General features: G+C 37.4%; 1 protein-coding gene across 2 annotated transcripts in view; it reads left to right on the top strand.

Annotated features, from left to right (window-relative positions):
• The first annotated feature begins 635 nt into the window (after positions 1-635).
• Positions 636-24,974, top strand: part of LOC114246115 (uncharacterized) — a 103,055-nt gene continuing 78,716 nt past the window's right edge. For both annotated transcript variants that reach the window (XM_089732023.1, XM_028178508.2), the window contains exon 1: positions 636-860. In XM_089732023.1, coding sequence (XP_089588149.1) covers positions 803-860 — 58 coding nt within the window. In that variant the 5' untranslated portion in view covers positions 636-802. The remainder of the gene's footprint in view (positions 861-24,974) is intronic.

Below are 24,974 nucleotides of genomic sequence, written 5' to 3' on the forward strand. Positions count from 1 at the left end.
CTGTTACTTATTCAGATTATTTAGGAATTGCATACAACATTAATTGGAGTGGTATCGGAATCCACATTACTCTTTCCAAACGAGGCTTCAGAGGACTCTTCAATGATAAGGAGTCGCTAAGCTCTGAGGTCCACAAAAGATGGTGACCACACTATGAGGCAGGCTATATACACACATCTGCCTTGAAAGACAATAAAAAATAATCACAAAAATGTTTAAAAATGTTATATGTAATGTTGAAGTAAATTTGTACAGAAATGCCGCTAAGTTTGAAAATCGTAACGTAAATTTTTTTATAATTTTTTTTAACAGTAAAATATACGAAATACTATGATTTATATGTATATAAATAATGTACGTAATTGAAGTCTCAAAATTAAAAATAAATTAACCTTGTAACAGGTTTCCGTGCTAGCCGTTAAAATGAGCTGTTATACTACGCGCTCCTGAGAAAAGAAGGCGCAACATCACTGGTACATTCAAATGGCTTTGAATATGAGACGTTTAACCCTGTTCTACGTCTGAAAAGGGGCTCTGTATCTATGGATACGCCGTGTAGATCCGCTCTGAAAAGAACAAACAAATGAGTAACCTCGTTCATCTAACTCTAGGTAGCGTCAGTCTGCTCGTAGACGGCTACCAAACGCACGTCAGAGCCGGTGCTACGACGCGACGATCAGCGAGCTACGAAATTATGTCGCTACGGAGCTACGACATGTAGATTTGTTTAAGTTACTTGTGTGTTCAAAATTGCAGTGTTGAATTGTGTTTAGTGTGCAACAAGGAGTTTCAGATAATTAAAATGATGTGCAATTTAGTTTTTATTGTTCACGTGATTGTATTTGTGCTAACTCCACAAGGTAAAGTACTGGTTTTTTTTTTGTAATTTTAATCTAGTTATGGTTTTTGAAGTTGCATTCGTAATATCTATTATGCATTTTATTTGTGAATACTGTAGACAGTTGCTATGAAGCGTAACTCGACATTTCGTATAATACATTTTTGTTCCATTTAAATATAAATTACTTTGAAAAAGTTGTTACTTGGTTCAATGTAATTGCAGCAGTTTATCTGCATTCCGAACAAAGAAACTTTCCGTTGGTTAAATCTAAAACATCCACTAAATAAGGCACGAAAAAAAGTATGCATATTTAATAAGTATACCGTGTGAGATTTTCCTACAAAACCAACAGCAGGTTTTATGAGTAATACTTGGCTCGATAGTACTGAAATAAATATTGTTCAAAATAAAATACGTAGCTTGTCCATTTTATTCAATTTTCATTTGGAAGTTAAGTTTCCGACTCTTATATACGAAGGTATTAGTTCTGTCAACGTTAATAAGATTTTATGAGATATTATGCATAAAACTACTGGACACATGTAGTAATGGCAATATTATTGGTAAATTAGACAAAAATATTGAAACTGAATACTTTAGGATTTTGCAAAAATTATCAAGAAATGTTGTAAAACTTTCGAAAGGTTTCGCTTATGTTCATCGCTTTAATGATTAATGATAAATTATGAAAGTAATTAAGCCATTTCGGAGAATTTTACAAAAATGTTTTTTCTTAAAAATTGTTATAATTATTATTAGTGAATTTTAAATGCTATTATCTGAACCTTTACAAGATCTTGACCTTAGATAAATTTGTTCACAGTTTAATTTTGTTTCTATTAAATTTTGCAGTAATCTCGCAAATCTTTGAATGTTCCAAAACGATATACATTATAAAATTGGATAGTACATTGTACATGCGAAACAATTTAGGAAACATTATGAGCATTATGAGGTACGGCGGCAAATACAGAGTACGCAGTTATATTTATTGGGCTGTTGTTACTTGTGACAAGAATGACAGCTTCATTAAATATAATCTTGAAATAATTGAATTATGTAATTCACAGAATTCCGATTTATTTTTTATTCTGATAATTGAAAAATCATGTCTAAAAGTATTGAGGAACTCAAATATATATTTTTATTATATTTTTTATATAATATATTTTTTACTTATTGACTCGTGAAGTTGTTACAGTCATATATTAATCAAATATACTTTTGCTTAACGCACTATATATTTTCAAGTGAAACTTTAGATGCTGTAATGAGCATTAATAAGATCATGCCGGGGTTTCAGAAATCCCTAAGGGATATACATATGTTTGTTAGTAGATAATTAATGATTTGGCATAGTTCCGATTTAAGTAAAATTTATTAAACGATTATTTCTTCAATATCTTCAGATTTTCTTTAAATATTCTTCTTAACCCTTAAAACGTTGTTTTTGACTTCAGTCGATAATAAATTAGTAGCTTTTATTGTGGATGCATTGTAGTTCTTAAATAAAAACCACAATAATTTTATTACTGGTAAGTTTATTTTATCTTGTATAGATTGTTGGACGTAGTCACGGCCCACCTAGGCTTAAATACTTAACTGAGAATTTGAAACATTAGGTCGGTATTATATGCCGGTATTCTCACACTTCGAACCGGAATCCACAGCGGTAACTATCAATACAAGCTTAGAATACGCCCTACCACGCATAAACTTACCAAGTTTCCCACCAGTTTTATATGTCCTTTGATTGCAATACAATGGATACGGACAGGGTTTCTTCGAATTCTTTCCCTTACTGTTTTTCGTACGAACATTACGTGGACGGCCAGATCTTTTTCTGTCACAAACAGAGGAGGTCTCATTGCACCTATTAATAGCCCGGTACACAAACATTTTACTAATACCAAGCGTGTGGAGAGTTTTAAAAATTGCATTTGGCTCCACACCTACTTTGTGTAATGCAATCACAGCGATTCGGTTCTCTTTATCACCATACTCCATTTTAATATCGCAAAATATTGTACAATGTATTGGCGCCAAAATGAGAAAACTCAATGAGCAATAATATAAAAATGACAGATGCCAAATTCAAATGTAATATTTTGTTTATTTTTAATTGTAACAGTATTTATGGCCAGACTAAGTATATGCAATATTATATATATATATATATTGCAATCAAATATTAAAAAAAAATCAAGAATATATAAATAGTCAGGCGTAATTAACTCGTAGTAAATGTTCACTGTCGCTCATTCCGCGGCAATTGCTGTGGCATGCTTTTTTAAGCTACGACTCACAGCTTAGGCCTCTTTTAAACCTTATTTGAAGAAGAACATGATGACGTCATAGTGTTTCGTAATTCTGCAGGCCCGGGTGGAGATCGGACGTCAGGTGAGAGAGTACAAGGGGAGTCGTTTGGTGGGTAGGGTCCTAAACATCCTTGGACCCGCGGTCTGCTCTGAAAATCTGTAGACCGTAAAGCGCCACACACCCCGCAAGTCGCTTAGGCAGCGGCTTGGCTCTGCCCCTGGCATTGATGACGTCCATGAGCAACGGTGACCACTTACCATCATGTGGGCCGTATGCTCGTCTGCCTACAAACGCAATAAAAAAAAGTCGCCCAGGCGCAGAAGCCTCGCATGAGGATCGGTCCTGCATAAAATATAAGTATTAGCGATGGTACGTGGATTGTCATTCCAAGCTATTGTAATATTTCTTACAACAAACGTTGTTCGGTAATAGTGGAAATTAATCGTTTTACGCCATAGACCGGCAAGACGTCGATGTTGTTTTAGACCAAAATTGTGATTGACTAATATAAATGGAAATCTGGATTTCATAGCAATAAAAAAGTAAAGCATTCACTGATCTTGGGACTCAGTGGAATATAAGAAATTTGTATGTTCAAAAATATTGAAATTAATTTATTTTAATTTGTCTACTTGGAGACAGGAATAGGGACGCGAGCTTAAATAGCGTTATAAATTTGTAAAAAACTAAAAACAATCGAAACTTTTATTGAAACACGTACAACAAGTGATGACAAAATTAAATAAATAAACCTATGGATAATTATTAGGCATTAGTTAGCACAAGGTTCAAGTTTCGACGGATAATTATCAATCACGATCGACGAATAATGGATAATAAACTTTATCTTTTTTGATCACGGACTGGTGGTACTTTACATTTACTGGTGGTAGGACCTCTTGTGAGTCCGCGCGGGTGGGTACCACCACCCTGCCTATTTCTGCCGTGAAGCAGTAATGCGTTTCGGTTTGAAGGGTGGGGCAGCCGTTGTAACTATACTTGAGACCTTAGAACTTATATCACAAGGTGGGTGGCGCATTTACGTTGTAGATGTCTATGGGCTCCAGTAGCCACTTAACACCAGGTGGGCTGTGAGCTCGTCCACCCATCTAAGAAAAAAAGAAAAAAAAGTATCCATAGTGTAAATTTCAAATTAAATCATTAAAGTAATTTTAATAATGTCAAAACCAAAAGAAACACTATTTACATTGATAACCATTCACAAACATAAATGTCTCTGGATTATTTCCAATCCGGACATTGTACGTTTATCACGAGGGGCCCACGTGGTGATATAAGACACCGTCGTATCAGCTCCCGTTTCCCAACTAGACAAAACATAAACAGGTCGTCGACCCCGAGGGGGAAACTAAACGAATCCTATTGAGATTCAAGAAAGTTTACGAACCATATCTGGTAGGAAAGACCCCTCTTCCTTAAAAGAATAATCCCATAAATTATATTTTAACGGGAAAACTTGCGAGTTTGAAGTCTCAGATGAATATTGTTCTAGATAATGGTTTTTTTTTTTACAAACGAATATGGCGGGCTATTTTAAGCTCGGGCAAAATTAATCAGAATAAGAAAAATTACACAGATTTTTACTTGATATGCTCTAAATACAATAGCAGTAATTTCTTCCTCAATATAATATTTAATTATATAATATATTTTTAAATTGAAAAAACATTAATAATTGGAACATTCATTCATTGTTAGTACAATGACAATTTAATGTACATATTTCGTTTAAAACTAGTTAGTGTTACTAATAATGCAGGTCTAAGTTCTTCAGTCAATTGAAAAGTGTGATGCAGTTCGGCTCGGTCAGTTATTTATTTACAGTCACAGCTTTTCAAGATTTTAATTAAGTTGAGATTTTAATTCAATCTATTCAAATTTTTTTCGATTAATAATTAAGCTTTACTTGAAGTCTTAATGACTGAAATAAAATGTCTCTACATGAGTAATGATAAAAAGTAATTAAATTGCTTTTTTCGCTTTATCAAAGTTCGACAAACTTGATTAATGACTTGTTAATTAAATAGTCTAGGTTTCGAGGTTATAGAAATTTTTGTTTTAGTTGATAACGCCTTATTAATTTTGTTTTATGTTCTGGAATTGATGGCGACAATGAGGCTACAAAAAAGTAGCTAATTTAATAGGTGTTAAATTGATTGATTTCCATTGATCCATTACAAAAAATAAACAGTAGTAGAAGATGCTATTTCGTCAACAATAACATTGTTTTGGTTAACTTGGAAACTAATATTTCATAATAATCAAGACTAATACATCCAGCCTGAGTTACATTATATTGCTGCTGATCTCAAGTTTAATGTGCAGGTAAATCTTTGTTTTTCCTAAGGGCGTCGATTTGACGTTCTGACCTTTGGGACCTCTTATATGGTATTTTAATTTATGAAATATAGCTTTGATTACAATCTGAGTGAAATTTTACTAATGTATGCGTGTCTAACATATACGCAGATTAAAACTGCAACTAGACTTGCAGAACTCAAAGTCGCCCGGCCGGCGAAGCGGTCTCGGCACGACGACCAATCAGGTCGCCAAGATGTGGTCGCTGGTATATCGGGCTAGGCCAGAACCAACCTGCTGGGTCGGTCCGCTATACACCACCGGTCGGTGGCTCTTGAATTCATCATGTTCTACCAGGATAGCATGCTAGAGTGATTTGGTGGCTTCTTACGCTTGTCATTTCTATTGCAACCTTTTTTTAAAGACTGATATTTTCTAATCGTACCAAAATTTATTACGTGTTTACAAAAATACATTTTAATATGTATGTAGGAAAAGCCATAATTATTAACACCGTCGTCAGACATCGTAGGGGTGATTATAGGGTGAACGAGCTCATGTTTGTTGTCTTTTTTCTTTTTTTTTTTTTTCCACAGGAGAAAATCGCCGGATCCCTACCCGCGCGGCAGGTGGGGTATGTGGGAGTTGAACCCACTAAAAACTCCTGCCGCTCACAACCGGCGCCCTACCTCGGACCGGGCCGGAGCCCAGTCGGGGCTATTGAAACGGCGGGACAGGGTTGACGCAGAGCACATTACATCCATCCCACCGTCCCACGGACGCCGGACCGGTGGCCGCCAGCGACACGACCACCGGTTCCTTCGTTCAGCGGGCCGAGAGCCCGCTTTGATGGCGCCGCGTTACACCTTCCCCCAGAGCGGTCGGGGGAACGCGGTCTACCATCACCCGGCTTCCTATTGCGGGTGAGCGTGCCAAGCACGCCACCCCACGTCTGGGTCTCTCCCCACACAAAACGGGTGGGACCCCTAGCTCTTAGGGGGCCAGGTCACGGATACGACCCCGGTCCCGACCCCCTGCTCGGCGGCGGCGGGTTTCTGCGTAGTGAGGAGAGCTTTCCCTCACTCGCCCCGCCGCCTCCTTCTGCGAGATGGTGCACTCGCAGAAGTCGAGCATAGCCTTCCATGACTCATCGCTGCCAAGCATCGACGCCACGACGCCAGGCAGCGACAAGTCAGGTCCTATCTTTGCGACCAGGACACGGCGCTGCACCTCCCACGCGGGGCAGACAGCGAGCGTATGCTCCGCCGTGTCCAGGTCGTGTCCACAATGGTGACACCTCGTCGTCGGCTCAGCCCCTATCCGGCGCAGGTACTTCCCGAAGCATCCGTGCCCGGTCAGCACCTGCACCAGACGAAAGGTGAGACGTCCTTCGCCACGATTCACCCAGTCATCAAAGACCGGGTAAACCGCCTCGACGGTCCGTAGCCCCCACGTGGGGTTGGCCAATCGCCTCGACCACGACTCGAGCACGGACCGCCGAGAATGGGCCTTCCGCGCCCGCAGCTCACTTTCGGGGAGACGCGCCACGCCCCGAGCACGAAGCTCGCTGCGCCACCGATAGTCGGCAGCGAGCGACTCCGCCTCCAGCTCCCATGGCGGCGTCCCCGCCAAAACACACGCCGCCTCGAAGGAGACGGTGCGATATCCGCGGATGACCCTGATGGCAACGGTGCGCTGCGGCCGGCGCAGGAACCGAGCCATAGTGGCCCGGTTGCGCGGCTCAGCCCACACAGGTGCACCGTACAGGGCCATCGATCGCACCACCCCCGCGTAGAGGCGGCGCACAACCTGATCCGGTCCCCCAATATTCGGGAGCAGCCGGCTCAAAGAACCGGCCGTCCTCATCAATCGGGGGACCAGCTCCGCAAAGTGAGCACGAAAAGCCCACCGGCTGTCCAACACGAGGCCGAGGTACTTCAACTGCACCCCGACCCCTATCCGGACGCCTCCAACCACGATGTGGGTGTCAACGGGTGGCGCCCTCCGCGGCCCGTGAAACCACAGAGCCTCGGATTTACTGAGCGCCACGTCGAGACCCAGCCTCCTTATCCTTCCGACGACGAGGGCCACTCCCGCTGTGGCGAGACGGACAGACTCCCTATAATCATCCCCCCGGGCCACGACCAACGTGTCGTCCGCGTAACAAATAACGCGGAGGCCCGGGAAGAGGGCGCCCCTCAGCACCCAGTCGTACCCGATATTCCACAAGAGGGGGCCGAGAACCGACCCCTGCGGAACACCACGCACGACCGGAAAACGATGAAGGGTCCCACCGTACCCGGTACATACGACCGACCTGGCCCCCAAATAGGACCCAACCAGCCGGCGGAGGTAGCGGGGCACTCCATGCCTCTCCAGTGCCCCCCCTATCACGGTCCAGGATGTTTGTTGTCTTAGAACAATTTAGAAATCTTCTCTTGACGTTAGCAAACGAAAACGAATGCCAGTTCTTAGGATGGAGACACCGCTCTTCAAGAAGGCTGGTTGGTAAGTAAGATGGTGTCTATAACCTTTCATCGGCTAAGTTCTGTGGTAGCACGAAGCTAGCCGAGTTCCGACGATACCGCAATCGTGCTGCCATCTCTCGTGTCTTGCTTTCGTTTAGCTACCAAACTAATGACCGTCTCCGACATGTATATGTTAGTTATATATAGTATATGTATGTATATATAGCGTAGAGAGGAGAGAGCGCTTACTACCTTGTTTTCTCTTTTGAACTCTGCCTCCTCACCCTCTTACTTAAAATCGCATTTTAGATACTTGAACGCAAGCCATGAGAAAATTCTACGTTCTTCACATAATCGTCTCTTACAATGTCCTATCCATCGCTCAGATTTTTTACATTCTTCTTTCTTTGTACAGTCCATAATATTATGGAATTCGCTTCCCAAAGAAATCAGGATGATCAGCAATCGCTTTACTTTTAAACTCAAAGTTCGCGAACACATCCACAAAAAACTGGAAGAATCATCTCCAAACTAGTTTATTTAATTTTTCAATTATTATTATTATATTATATATATTTACTTTTAGCCATTCTTAACTATAATACTAAATTGTGTATTTTCACGTGTATTTATATATTATTACTTTACATGTATATTATTGTGTGTAATTATGTGTATGTATGTATTTTACTATTTTATTTATAGGTATATTGAATTGTAGTATGTGTATTCTATAATACTGAGATGTTATTTTAAGGAAGATTTTTGTTTTGAGTTTGTTCTTTTTTTTTGTTTTGTTGTTGTTGTTTGTTATTCTTTTGTTAATGCACCTACCATGCATTATCTCTGCACCACCCTATGGTCGACTGGAAGAGAATGCCCATGGCATTAAGTCCGCCTGTGTACAAGTTTTGTTTTGTGCATAAAGTATAAATAAATAAATAAAAATTAATTTTCTTATATCCTGTTTGTTCGTTTTTTTTTTCATAAACATTCAGCATGTGTTCGTGCCATTTAATTGCGTTTGGAAAGTTGTCATTGTCATGAAACAATGAGTTTTCTATATATATCCTGACTCTCCTATTCATTGAATAAGCTTAGCATACCAATAAACATTGCAAAGAAACGTAATAGGATCTTCTCTTCTTTATCCCCACCTTATCCCACTAGGTGGGATCGGCACAGCTAATTTTTCTCTTCCATTCTCTTCTATCAGCCGTCATCTCAACACTCAATCCTCTCTCTCTCATATCGTCATTCACACACTCCATCCATGTCTTTTTCGGTCGATCTCTTCCCCCTCTACCTTGCACTACTATTTCCATACATCTCCTAGTCACATGCATCTTTTCTCTACGCATCACATGTCCATACCAAGAAACATAATAGGATCATTATAATATTATGTTAGTATAGTTTTATCACGCCTTTATGCGCCATTTGGAGTCAGATTCGAAAACGTACACTTGAAACTATGTTTGAAGGCAGCTTATATGGTTTATGAGCTTTGAAACTTTTCACTGAAATATTACGCTATGCCTTTGTTAGTTAAAAAAATGTATTGCCTTAAAACTTTTTCTTTTTTCATAGGGTTCATTTTCTATTATGTAAATTATTTAACGAGCTCACTGCCCACCCGATGTTACGTGGTTACTGGAGTTCATTGACCATGACATATGAGCTCGAAGTTTCAATAACATTGTCAAAAGGATGTCCTCTCCTTCAAAAAGCATGACTGTGTTGTGTAGAAAATATACAGGATTACGGTACTTACCCGTGAAGGCTCACAATGCATTCCAGTAATTACGCATAAATATAGCAGATTTAATTTTGCTTAGATTTTTGTTTCTGTCGAACGCAGGAGGGATTTGCACGCTATAAATCTTCGGCAATGACTGTGGTTTCCTGTTAAGGACTCTGACTAACCTCGTTTAAGGATGAACATTACGTCACAGTGCTTCGGAATGCCATAACCAGGCGGAAAGTGAATTGTCGTTCGAGATACATAACACGAATTACAAAACAAATAGTCGTAATACTGTATTCGAATTATATTTATCATTTGATATTAGAAGTGTTATTAGGAATTTGAGCAAATAACATATAAGTTTGACATAAATAATAAAAAAAAAAATCCGTACCATTTTCTTAATCTTGTTTTGTATTTACTTAACTTTTTAAGGTTTTCTTAGTATAACATATGTTCTTCTGCTAAAAACGAATCTGCGAAAAACTATCTGCCTTGTTTAATCAATAGCTTTCAAGTCAAATTAAACGCTTTTCGCACTGACGGAATTGTGGCTTACAAAGCGATGAAATAAAATGGCATTGACCTTTGAACGTATTGATCATAAAAAGACGAACTGAACCAATTTGATTAAATTACTGCGCGTTCAAAAATATCGGTAAATACGTTAAGTTTTTTATTTATTTATTGTTTTGATGGTTGAACGACTTCATGGCCCACCTTTTTTTTATTGCTTAGATGGGTGGACGAGCTCACAGCCCACCTGGTGTTAAGTGGTTACTGGAGCCCATAGACATCTACGACGTAAATGCGCCACCCACCTTGAGATTTAAGTTCTAAGGTCTCAGGTATAGTTACAACGGCTGCCCTACCCTTCAACCGAAACGCATTCACGGCAGAAATAGGCAGGGTGGTGGTACCTACCCGTGCGAGGACTCACAAGCCGTCCTACCACCAGTAAAGTAAGTATATAGTTATTGAATACTGGCTGTGGCTTCTAAGTATTTTCGTTGTAAAGTACATTTATGCAGACAGTTAGGTTTTTAGCCCCAAGTACAGGGAAACGATTATTAATTTCCCGAACTCAGCGTAAATACTTTGAAACTACGTAAATGTCTACCTTAATATAAAATAAATACTCTTTACTTGCATGCACAAGCAAATGACATTTCCGTGTAAACAACTAAAAGTCTATGAAAAACTCCAAAACATGTTATATGCATACTTAAGTAAGTTTTGGTTTGTGCAAGCTTATCGTTGCGTTTATGGCATGAGTTCACAGTTAATCTGAAATAAAATGCGTTCGCTTGTAACTTTGCTTCTGTCAGTTGAATTACCGAATGTTGATTGTACTATGTCATGTACTACACACGCATAAAAGTATTTGTTTAAAAACAATGAAATTTTATGTTTTTGTCAAAAATAGGTATTGTCGATGTTTGGAATTCGTTGAGCGTTACAAAGTCGCATCGTATCGAAAAAATGAGAATTCAAAATCAACTTTTACAGCTGTTAAAAGATGCAAATTGATATTGAAATTATTTATTAATGAGCAAACTTTGTCGAGATGCTGTGAATATTTTAAGAAATATGTTCGTAATGAATTAGTCTCGAGTGATCTTCATCAACAATTCACAAGTTAAACTTTGAATAGTTTGAGAAATTAGTGGATATCTGTTTAATTATCAAAGAATGTATACCTAAAAAATAATTCGGAAACCCATTTTGACTTCATTAAATTGAAATCGTGAATCGTGAATCGTGAATCATCAAACGTGAATTTTCAATATCTGAAAGCCAATATGATTACGGCAATTAGGTTATAATTAAAACTGCTTTTACTTTTTATCATCTTCTATTATTTTTATATTATTGTACAGTAATCAAATGCTATTTAAAGTGTGCAGTTTTTGAAACGATGGAAACTAAATGATGACAAAAAGAAACGCACGATTTTTTACTTAGATGGTTGGACGGGCTATAGTTACAACGGCTGCCCCATCCTTCAAACCGAAACGCATTAATGCTTGACGGCAGAAATAGGCAGGGTGGTGGTACCAACCCGCGCGGATTCACAAGAGGCCCTACCACCAGTAACTTAAATATTAAACATTAGATTAAACCGTAAAAATAGTTTTAAATGTGTCTGCGGATTGCAAAAATCTAAAAAATAAACTATCTTTTGGTTGATTCCATTTATTATTCAGTTGCAATATTCGAAGTAGTTGTGCGGGTCGCTGGCGGTAAGAGCCTTGCGGACAGAAATAAAAGGGTACTATATATTATTTATTGTTTATTCATACTGTTTTACTTAAGTATCTCACTGGCCAAACTCGTTACTCGCGTTCAACATGAAATTCTCAAAACGTATTCGCTTCAGAAACTTTATCCCATCGTAAACTTAACTAAGGCCTTGTTCACATCGAACGATTGGGTCAGTCGTTGAACTCCTAGAGTACAGATTGTTTTAGAGTTTAACGTCTCAAGGTATAATCCCGGTCTTCATTACAATTTACGTTCACGGGGTCATTGTCTTCGTACGATTTCCTTCGCCAACAAAAACAGTAATGTTTAACTAAATTAATCATATAGACTTTTAATAGTAACAGACAATATACAACAATCTTAACAAATCCCAAAAATTATGAATATATTCCTTATTTTATTTTATATGTTATGCTATGTAGTTTTTTACATTTATGATACCGTTGAATATACATTGGATTTTTTAAGTTCTATGATACCGCGAACACTTGAATCCGTGTTAATAAAATAAACTAGATGGCGTTAGTGTTTTCTTTAATTTTTTTTGTTTATACTAATCCGGCATAAATGTATTTAATAACACGCTGTAATACGCCGTGTATCATCATTTATAATAAAAAAATTGTCCTCACAAAAAAAAAAAACTAATTATTATATCCTTGTTAAAAATTTAATTTTATCTTTATTAATTTACCGCTTTGTCCATGCATTTTTGAAATTGCATTAAAAAAAAATATGTTTACGTTGCTCAACTGTGAATTCGCCTTTACTTTTCCACAGGATTAAACGCAGCAAAAGTATTCAACGCCATCTAGCTTAAAGTACTTAATCTTTAAACACGTAGAGAGGGTAGGTTTGGACTACCGAAAGAAAATTAAATATGAATAACTTCCTTAACTGCTAATCATTTATATATGAAATAAACTTTAGAAGGTTATTGTCGAATATTATAAAACAGTAGAATTCGGAGTCTAAAGAGTAATAAAAACAGAAATGGTAATGTGGGAAGAGTATTAGAAAAAAGCAGTGACTTTTAGGAATATTGAAATAATTTCTTTTGCTTCCTTAAAATCGAATGTTGTAAAAAAAAACTTAGCGCCATTTTAAACTTTCATAATTTTTTCTCTATGGCGATTAAAGCTTTATTGTTAAACTTTATTATTAAATACTTAGTAAAAAACGAACTGTTTTTACGTCCAAACCACGAAATTCGGTATACGAGGGCTGCACTAAAAGTATCGGGAATGGAATATTTCCACTGTTCCTGTCATATCAAAATCTTTTTAATTGAAAACTCCTTGGTTTTAAAAATCAAATACTATTTATTTATTTAAAAAAAGATTATCGGTCTTGTCACAAGGTTTTGTCAAACTTGTTTAGTCGTTGAGAAAATGGAATTGACTCGAGAAAATTCAAGACCGATGATTTATTATGCCTTTCGAAGTGGTTTAACACAAAAACAGTGTGTTGACCGGATGATTTCTGCATTTGGTGATGAAGCCCCATCCAAAACCACAATTTATCGCTGGTTTGCTGAGTTTCAACGTGGACGTGTCAAGCTCAGTGATGATCCCCGTCAAGGTCGTCCAAAAACTGCAGTCACCCAAGAAACCGTTGATGCTGTGCGTAAGCTGATTGAGGAAGATCGACATGTGACATACCGCGAAATTCAGGCAACTTTAGACATTGGCATGAGTCAAATACAAATAACCTTGCATGAACAATTAGGTGTAAAAATTTGTTTTCCCGATGGATACCGCATTCGCTCTGTGAAGAGCAAAAAGCGGCTCGCGTTACTTGGTGCGTCAGAACTCTCGAAAGATTCGATGCAGGATCCTCAAATGCTGTATACAACATTGTATCAGGTGACGAATCCTGGATACGCGTACGAACCCGAAACAAAAAACCAGTCACGAGTTTGGGTGTTCGAAAATGAGTTAAAGCCAACAAAAAATGTTCGTTCACGGAGTGTTGCAAAAAATATGGTGGCCACGTTTGTCTCCAAAACCGTCCATGTTACGACTATTCCTCTTGAGGGACAAAGAACAGTTAATGCAGAATGGTATGCTAGCATTTGTTTGCCACAGGTCGTTTCTGAACTCCGTAAAGAGAACTGCAACCGCCGCATCATCCTCCATCACGACAATGCGAGTTCTCACACCGCGCACAGAACAAAAGAGTTTTTAGAGCAAGAAAACATAGAATTATTAGACCATCCGCCGTACAGCCCTGACCTAAGCTCTAATGATTTCTATACTTTCCCTAAAATAAAGAATAAATTGCGTGGACAGAGATTTTCATCACCTGAAGAAGCTGTGGACGCCAACAAAACGGCCATTTTGGAGACCCCAACTTCCGAATGGAATGGTTGCTTAAATGATTGGTTCCATCGTATGGAAAAATGTGTCAAATTTCGCGGAGAATACTTCGAAAAGCAATAAATACATTTTTAAATAGTAATGTTGTGTCACTTCGTTAATTCCAGAAATTTTCAGTGCCGCCTAGGTAGGAGTAGTTTAAGCACTGAAAAACAATATCTTTTCTCCACGCGCCTTTGAAAGTTTTGCTAACCCAAGCGAAGTTGAAAACTTAAAGCTATCGTCCAATAAGTCAAGATGACAAGGAGAAAGAAAAATCAACTTTAATTCGTCTTTATTAGGGAAATAAACTGCAATTTCTATCTTACGAAATGTCGAGACTTAAATTAAACGCACGAATTCACTTTTTTTTGAATGTTTTTATTGCCGTATAGGCAGACGAGCATACGGCCTACCTGATGGTGAGTGGTTACCGTCGCTCATGGACGTCGGCAATGTCAGGGGCAGAGCCAAGCCGCTGCCTACCGTTAAGTACTCTCCATAAGCCTCGTTCGAAGAAGGACATGTCATAGCGCTCGGGAAACACCGTGGAGGCGAGCTCATTCCAAAGCCAGATGGTACGTGGCAAAAAAGATCTCTGGAAACGCACTGTGAATGAGCGCAGTGGCTCCAGGTAGTATGGATGAACTGTACTCCGGTGGCGGGCGGTGCGATGGTAAAAACGAGACGATGGTATCATCTCGAACAATTCCTCAGAGCACTTGATAAATTGTGAAAATATTGCTTCGGTTTTGTGTCAGTATATTTTCTTTGTAAGTAAATGAGTGCATGGCCGCCCACTTAACTGTAAGTAATCACTGTCGCTCATGGACATCAGTGGACATCAGATGCCAAGGGCACAGTCAAGCCACTGCTTAAAGCTACGTCATCACTGTTTTTTTTTGGTTTTTTTTTTTTATTGCTTGGATGGGTGGACGATCTCACAGCGCACCTGGTGTTTAGTGGTTACTGGAGCCCATAGACATGCACAACGTAAATGCGCCACCCACCTTGAGATACAAGTTCTAAAGTCTCAGTATAGTTACAACGGCTGCCCCACCCTTCAAACCGAAACGCATTACTGCTTCACGGCAGAAATAGCTTCGGGACGCATTTCTGAGTTAGCAAGCTGTATGATTTATCTTGACTTTTTGTTGCCTGTAGTGCTATGCTTGTATCTTGGAAGAATGTTATTCTTATCAACTTCGGTGTTGTCGGGGATGTCTTGAATTCATAGCAAGTTTAAATAACAGTAAGAGATTATTAATTAATAAAAAATATTTCTTATTCTTCATCCCTGGGTGGCATTCCTGGATTGTGAGATAAAATATTTACTTCTATAACACATAAAATTATAAACGCAAAAATAAATTTACTGATAAATTAAAACAAAAGGCAATTTAGCGTCAAAAACAAACAAGAAAGTTGATAACCGGTATTGCAAATATTTTCAGATTTAATGAACAGTCTACAGGTTACGGTCTAGTCTACAGTCTGTTAATATTACAGATTAAAAGCTGATAAGCTCTATTAAATTAATTTATACTTTACTAATATTTCATTAAAATCAATTTTTGCAACATCCGTACTGGACACGGCGGTTTGTTTTATATATAAAAATAAAATCGGTTGTCTGTAAACTCGGTTTACTGACGATAGTTGAACGTGACAACGTCATAAGAAAATACTGATGGAATGGTTTCATTTTTCAATTATCGTAATTATCGCAATAAACAATTGCACTTTTTACTGAACTTCATACTTGACGAAAACATGTAAATGTATTATTGTATAGCAGCTATCCACGCGGATGCATCGCTCACTCAAGTAGGAGAGAGACAGATGTCGAACGCTGCCGAACGCGGAGGCCGATTGTGCCTCTTTGTCGCTCGTTGCGCGCTCTCGCTTGCACTTCAAGCCTGAAATGGAACGCCTCAATGAGTCATGTTTTTTCGTGCTTGCAGCCGGCTCCATCGAATTATAAGACGTTCACCTCAAAAAAAGAAATTTCAATGCAATTTTCAAGCCGTCGTAAATTTATTTTATATTTCTATATTCTGGACAATCACAATAGGCTGTATTAATAACAATATCGCTTTGTGATTTTATTTAACCTTTACGAAAAATATGTGGTGTATATATGTCGAAATATGTGGTGAGCGTGCCTATATTTGTAGGACTTCATTAACACGAGCCTTTGTGTGTTCTCAGATCTCTTATCAGAATTTTTTACAATATTTCAGCCAAAAAGAAAATTACGAAAACGTACAATGAATACGTCAGGAATAATTTTAAATATGCTATACTTAATTTCCATTATCATTCAAATATCGGCAGAGAATAATTCACTGAAATCTCTGGGTCATTTTAATGGTTTAAATAAATAACTGTCTCACTTTATTTGGAATGTACCCGGCGTATATTTGAAGTTCGTATATTGTTCAAAATAGATAATTAGAGAATAGATAGATAGATAGTCGGTAGAAAACTCAAACAATGTGTAATACTTTTGCAATTAATCATTTCAAGTGGATTCGTAGACAAATAAAAGGTAACATATTCACTGTTCCAATTATGTGCCTCATGTTTGGATTAACCTAATGTTTTTACAGTAAAGCCTTTGATTGTGTCAAATGGGATCACCTGTGGAAAATACTAGTAGATTTGGGAGTACCGCAACATCTGGTCCTACTGTTACATAATCTGTACATTAAAAACCAGGGAATCATTAGAGTGGAGGAAACAATCTCCGCCCCCTTTAAATTTAGGAAGGGCGTAAGGCAAGGCTGCATATTATCTCCAGTCCTTTTTAATATCTATGGAGAGTATATCATGAGACGGACTTGTGAAGGCTGGAATGCTGGAGTTACCATTGGTGGAGTAAAATTGACCAACCTCCGATACGCCGACGACACCACTCTCCTCGCGGCTAATGAAAGCGAGATGGCTGCTCTCATGAGCAAGCTTGAAAAAATTAGCCTCAAACTTGGTCTTGCCATTAACCGATCCAAAACAAAAGTAATGGTAATAGACCGCATGAACAAACTGGAGCACACGGGGTCACTGCATCATGAAACAACGGAAAGATTCATATACCTGGGCTCCATGATTGCGAATACTGGATCGTGCGAGCCTGAGATTCGAAGATGTATCGGGATAGCAAAATGTGCCATGTCTCAGCTTGATAGCATCTGGTCCGATAGAAACATCTCCATAAAAACCAAGCGTAAACTTGTAACAAGTCTTGTGTTTTCTATTTTCTTATATGGGGCTGAGACATGGACTCTGAAGAGGGCTGATTGAGGTCGGATCGACGCGTTTGAGATGTGGTGCTGGAGGAAAATGCTGCAGATTCCCTGGACGGCGCATCGAACAAACGCATCAATCCTGGAAGAACTAGGCGTCTCCTTAAGACTCTCCACCATTTGCCTACGTAGGATTTTAGAGTTTTTCGGTCACGTTTTTTTTTATTTTTTTTTATTGCTTAGTTGGGTGGACTAGCTCACAGCCCACCTGGTGTTAAGTGGTTACTGGAGCCCATGGACATCTACAACGTAGACGCGCCACCCACCTTGCGAGGAAAAAGGGTGACAATCTCGAAAGATTTCTCATCACCGGCAAAGTGGAAGGAAAGAAGCCTAGGGGGCGTAGTCCCATGCGCTGGTCCGATCAGATTAAGACGACTTTAGAACCCAGCATCAATGTCGCTATCCACTGCGCGGAGGACAGAAGTGAATGAAGGAACATAGTCCTAACAAAATGTACCTAGAGTTTATAACATATTTTTAAACGTGAACCAGTAAGAAGAATATTCCATATTTCCAGATAATACATGTACATAAGGTCAAATGTGAGTGAGGTCACAGCACTGCTTATTTGTAACGTGGGGCACTCCGAAACGGATGGCTTCAGGGGTAGAAGATGCAATATTGAAATTCAATTTGAGTGTCATGTATCAAGATTGATGGCAGCATTGATTTTATGTCTAAGAAAGAGCTCCCAACTAGGCTTCGCTTATCGCGTGTTTAATATCTATATATGGATAGCTAAACGTTCAAAAGTATATGTATCAGTCTCTTTTTCCCATAGTACAGGGAATGCCAGCTTGAAGCCAGGTGATCGAGTATGATTTGTGTTATTGGTAATTAATATTATTGTCATCCAGAAAAAAAAACATATGTACGTCTCGATCTGTGCCGTAAAATAAAATATAATTAGGAGTGTCCGAGCAATAAGATTAGAGAACAATTAGATAATTTTTATCAACTATACAGAAAGATGACGTTATAAATGCCCAAAAAATAGGTTAAGATAAAAACTTGAGGTTGTTTCGTAAGTAATCGCTAAGAAAATCATGGACTCTCATTTTGTATTTATGTAATAGAAGAATTATTGATGTCCGTTACGAAAATATCACTCATTATTAATAATTTTTTAAAAACATTTTATTATTATTTTATATATATATTTTATTTTATTTATTGGCTACCAACATGTTATACATCGCCACAGAACATAACAGACTACATATACATTGATCTCACATTAAATGCTAACACAATTACAGCTACCGAGTGCATGCATTGGTAAAAAAAGCGGTTCATTGTATTATACTAGAGAAGAAAAAAAAACTATGTATAACATTGCATGAAATATGTAAGCTTGTGTTGTACAAATATTCACAACGGACTGCAGCGGAGAATGAAAGATTGGGCGTTTTTTACTAATAATACTACATATAAAATGTTAAACCTGAATTTGAGAAGGTCCGCGTTGTACAAGACCGTTGACATAGTGCGTCAGCTGATTCGAAAATTGTAGGGTGTTGCGAGCAATAGATAACACTGGTCGTGTCATAATAAACAAACTGTAACTCGTATTGAGTGTTACGTCTATGGGGGTTTAGATCTTGCAGTAAGGTACCATTTTTTTAAAGTAAAATTACAGATCTAGAACGCGCTTCGAAGCGACCACAACTTTCAAAAATAAATTTGCCTATTTTAGCTAATAAGCAGTCACGCTTTCCGATTTTGGGGACATTCTCATTGCGCTGTTTAGGCAGCAACCGCGTCGCAAATGATGGATCACGAGCTCGCTGTTTATCTAAAAATTCATTTAAAAAGTATTGGTGATTTGTGCTATTGTAATTTTGTATAATATTATGTTGAAACTTACTACTGTATTGCTGATGGGTGATTCCTTTACTTCTGATATACTTAAAAACAAAAACTGTTGCGTATCAACGCAACTTAGAATTAAGTAAGATCCCCAACATCATATAAATTACTAACGACCCGCCCTCGCTTCGCTTCGGAAACTTTAATTTATTATTGATTTCCCCACTATTTAATAGATATTATTATACACATAAACCTTCCTCTTCAATCACTCTATCTATTAAAAAAACCGCATCAAAATCCATTGCGTAGTTTTAAAGATTTAAGCCTACATAGGGACAGACAGATATAGGGACAGAGAAAGCGACTTTGTTTTATACTATGTAGTAATGAATCTGATAAGAAACTAGCCGTACTCGCCCGCTTCGCTGGCGATTTAAAATTAACATTATTATTTATTGTCATTATTATGAGGGGGTCCAACACTCATATAAATATTAGCCTATTCATTTAGTTTAAGTTATTTAGTCCATGGGTACCAAGTTTCAAGTCAATCGGATGCATGGTTCAGTAGTTATAACGGAACATCCGTAAAAAACACTGTAGATTTATATATTAGTATAGATTAGGCATCTAAAGTTTCATCAAAAACATTGGGTACAATTGATGATCCAAGCACGAACGTTGGCATTATTAAAAAGTTCCTCATACCCTCATCTGGAACAATGTAAAGAAGAAAGGCATTGTCCGTTGTTATATATTTTGCTCTTCGTTGAAAAGGCGCAGTGTATTTCATTGAAACCTTTAGTGAGTTGTTATTTAGCATCCCGTTGCTTAAAATGCGTATTCTGTTTGTAAAAACTTGTAAACACGTTACAATGGAGATTTTTAGAATCCGTTTTTGTTGAAAAAATTTGCAAGTATTTGTACTAAGTGCTAGAACTGTGGACAAAATTGTCTTATTTGATGTCGCTCGTGAGACATGTATTAAGATATCGTAATATATTCCATACTTTAGTAGTTATTAGATTCATTTTTGCAAAGGACGCAAAAATACCAGGCGAATACTTGGCAACGAAGCCGGAATGTTTCCATATTGAGATGTTGGTCGTCTAAGGGGTCGATAGGTTCAGGCTCATTTTGTTCTAAAAGTTTGGCCGGTCGCCAAACTTTCTTGTTTCTTGATATCACAAATTAACATAGAAGATACGATTTTTCGCAGTTACGAAATGATAGCTACAACAATATTACGTTTGAAAACACTTATTTACTGTAGATGAGGATTTAATTAGTTTTTGTGTAAACTGCCTGGATCGTATTAGGAATGAGGAGATTCGCAGGAAAACCACCTTATCCGATATTGCTCGAAGGATTACGAGGTTGAAGTGGCAGTGGGCAGTTCACATTGCTCGAAGAAAAGATGGCCGCTGGAACCAAAATGTCCTCGAGGGATGACCACGCATCTGAAGACCGACAACCTGCTGAAGGTCGTGGGAATCCATTGGAAGCTAAAAGTGCAGGGTCGCCCCGCCTTAGTATGGTAAATTATGCGGGAAGCCTATATTCAGAAATGGAAGTAAGTGTACATAGCATCAGAAGAACACAACAGAGGACAAAATTTATTGTAATTTAAATATCGGTTTTGACGTATCGCTCTTAGCGATTCTAGACCGTAAAATTCTAGTATATAGGATATATTTTTGGTGAGTGTTTGTTATGGCAACAAGAACCGTTTCCTCCAAACGGTATATTTTGTCACCAGATGTATCTACTAATATTGTTCGTAATTTTCACGTATACAGGGAAACGAACGAACTTTTCATGAACTACCTTTATTAGTTTTAAATAAAATAAAAAAACTCTTCGTTCCGATCGCACACCGATCGTCATTTTGTTTCTCCTCTTCTCTCGGACATTCATTTGGAAATCTCTTACATACTGCGTTCAATAATTTGATACCAAAAAGTACGTATTTCTTTCTTCTTTTTCTTTATTTTTGGATTGCTATTATTTTTGGTCTCTCGTGCGACAAAATATTCAAAGGCAAATTCTGTATCGAGAAAAACAGAAGATATTTCTAGCTACGACGTAGAAATAAAGAGGGTAGGCCCTTAGCATCGCTGATGTCCACGAGTGACTGCGGTAGCTTACCGTCACGTGGTCTGTGTGCTCGTCACTCAGCACAGACAATAAAAAGATCGTTTTTATTATTTGTACTGTCATTCAAAGCTTTTTAGGTCTTATGAAATTTGAAAACTGAATTTCATTCTTAAAGTAATAATAATGTAGATGATATTAAACCAATAAACTCTGAATCATCATCAGTCAGATTTATTCGCATTCATTCAGTTGTGAGTATAATTAAACCATTTTTATTCGGAGCACGAGAGTAGGAGCGAAACAAAAGCTTTTTAAGTGAAATATTTCCATTAAAATTCATTCGCTTATACATACATACCGAATCCCGTTTAACATAAGCCGGCATTTTATTTTGAGATACCGAGCTACTCTTATTAGTACTTCATAAATATGCCACGGAGATCCTAGAAAAACAAAGCTTTTTGAAATTAAAACCCAACAATATAAATCGACGTTGGCATATGTTATATTCTGTAACGAGGCCTTTGGAGGACAGCATGATATTGAAGCAATCTATTTAGTTAGGATAACTAATTTCACAATTTGCTAATCTATATATATAAAAATGAATTGCTGTTCGTTAGTCTCGCTAAAACTCGAGAAGGGCTGGACCGAATTGGCTAATTTTGGTCTTGAATTATTTGTGGAAATCCAGAGAAGGTTTAAAAGGTAGATAAATATTAAAATGCTCGGAGTTAAATAAAAATAACAATTTTGTTTTCCCTTTGATGTGTCCCCAGTCGGACGGATTCCTTTTGTTTGTTTTAAGTTTATTTTATACAAAAGTTGAGGTCTCTTACTTGTCGATTGAGGCACTAGGAAGTCTACCGGGTCAGCTAGTTTATAATAAATTAGAAAAGCGAAAGTCAATAAAAAAAAACTACTATTGTAATATTTATAATCTACCATTGTAAACATTTATAATCTAGCAATTTTATTTTATGAAACCTTTTAGTCTGATTTAATTAGTATAAGTTGAGGCATGGGCTACCCATATAGGGTAATAAAAAAAAGTTTCTCGACCTCAAGGACTATTCTTCTTAAAAAAACAAAATTGAAATGATTTAATTCTATTAACGTTCCACAATAGTTGCTTTGAAAACAAATTCGGTTGACTTGTAGAAAATGTACGAAACCTTTATAGTTGAATTGAGTTGAGGATACCTCGAAAATTAATTTAGGTACGCTTTTTCTTTTAACAGACGTAAACCAATTTTCTTAACTTGATTGACAGAGCTGGATAAATTCTAAGTAACGGGTAGCTTGTATTTTCTTTACACAGTCTAACTTATAATGTGCTATACTTACTTCTTAAGGTTATTTACCTGTATTTTCTTGGTCTATAATTAAATAGTAGTTTAAAAACTAACAAAATACGCTTCTCTGGAAAATCCAACTAAACAATAGAAAATAAATTTTAATAAATTTGAATTAAAAATAGTTATTATTATATATTGTTTATTACACTTCATGTAAATTATACAATGGCGGACTTAATGCCTAAGGCATTCTCTTCCAATTAACCAAAGGTAGTACAGAGTAAATAGTGCAATGAAATTTATATTAAATAACAAATACATACACAAAAATAAATATACATATATACGCAAATACATGTACATATTATATATATATAATAATTTATACAGTATTCAAAGGAAGATGTTAATAAATTCACTTAACGCATAACTTCAGAGATTATCAGTCGCACCACTTGTAAAGAGCCGTATTTATGAGGTCGGCTTCAGAGAAACGGTCCACCCAACAGCAGGAGACTAAGCCATAGAAAAAAAGTGAGTGCGGAAGTTTCACAATTACCTTTACAAGTCACATAATCATGTTACTTGACGCGTTCTGCGGTACCACTTTCGTTAATTTGTGACCCAAAAAAGTGAAATACGTTACATTTTCCCGTGATAAAGAGTTGGTAGATCATTTGTTAGGTAAAATCACGATCCAACAACACACAATTTTGCGCAGAGCCCTAATTTTCTAGTTTTTTCTAATTTAATTTAACTTAGATTATTTCTAATAAAATAAGCTGACTGTCGGCCAAAGTTCCGTCATTACCAGTCCAGCCGTCTAGTATATCAATTGGAAATATAGACAACAAATATTTTTTTTTAAAAAGTACTATGTATCGCTGCATTATGCTCGGTTACAAGTATTTATATCGCTTTCGAGTGTAGTAACAAGCTGTAATTTTGACGTTACAAACTAATACTTGAATTTCTATTTATAGATATTTTTACTCCGCTAACTTCAATATAGCATCTAAGCTATGAGGATATCTAAAAATATCAACAAAAAGAACAAAAGCTAGTCATCTTTACTTCGCTGTCTAAAATTACCTTCAAATGTGTTTAAGAGCTCAGAAGAGAATAATGTTCTTAATAAACATTGCGGTAATGAAGAAGCCATGTTGTGCTTCAAATTAATTTTCATAAAAGAGGTGCTCAGACATTTTCGTTTACTTTAATAATGTTTAATCTGAAACTTGATTGGGGCTCGTTATCTTGAACAAAACGGTGAATTAATGAAGGGGCATTGCTTTAAGTAATTGGTATGGTGACGGTATTCTTTCACTGAACACGCTTTACGAATTACGGGTACTTAACTTTGAAATAATGTGACAAATCTCAAATAGCATTGTATTTAGTGGATTTTGGCTAAATCTCCCGACCAGTCAAAAACTAAAGGGAGGGTAGGGCTCTGATATAACCCAGACTGTTCCGCCGCTCAACTGTACCGCCATGCTTAACCACTCCGCCATGATCTGGAACCAGAGAGCTTGAGCTTTGGCGGAGATTGTCCTCTGGGATCTTACATAGGGCACTGATCTTTCTTAATCTTCAATCGGTGTCATTCTAGTCGCACGGCGCTGTCTAACCGCATTAGATCCTCACTAAGCTTCTTCTTCTCTTTATTCTCATTCCACATTATGTGGGATCAGCGCAGGTCCTCTTATCATGCTGCATGGGATGTGTAATGAGTTTTGCGACCGGCTTAATACCTGACGTCAACCCTAGTTGGATTACATCTCTATAATATATTCATTGCAACGTATTGCATAGGGGCTTTTCTGTTTCTTCTTTTGGTGTATCTTTTACTTCATTCATTTTTAAATGTATGATTTGCATATTAACATATTCGATCCTCGCTAATAATATCAATATTATAAAATTAAGGTAATATTGGGCTTTACCTACGAAATTGCCGTTTAGTATTCAGAAAGTTAGTTATTTATTTATAAATACTTTTTATTTCCACCAAATATCAAAACATAGACCCATGGTATCGATGCATCTCTACCAGCTATAATTAGTTTGTCTTGTATGATAAATGTTCCCATCTTAATCAGTTTATTTAGAAAGTATGCAAATAGCTGCCCGCGTACTTAAG

Source organism: Bombyx mandarina, chromosome 12 (assembly GCF_030267445.1).
Source record: "Bombyx mandarina strain Sakado chromosome 12, ASM3026744v2".
Classification (NCBI taxonomy): domain Eukaryota; kingdom Metazoa; phylum Arthropoda; class Insecta; order Lepidoptera; family Bombycidae; genus Bombyx; species Bombyx mandarina.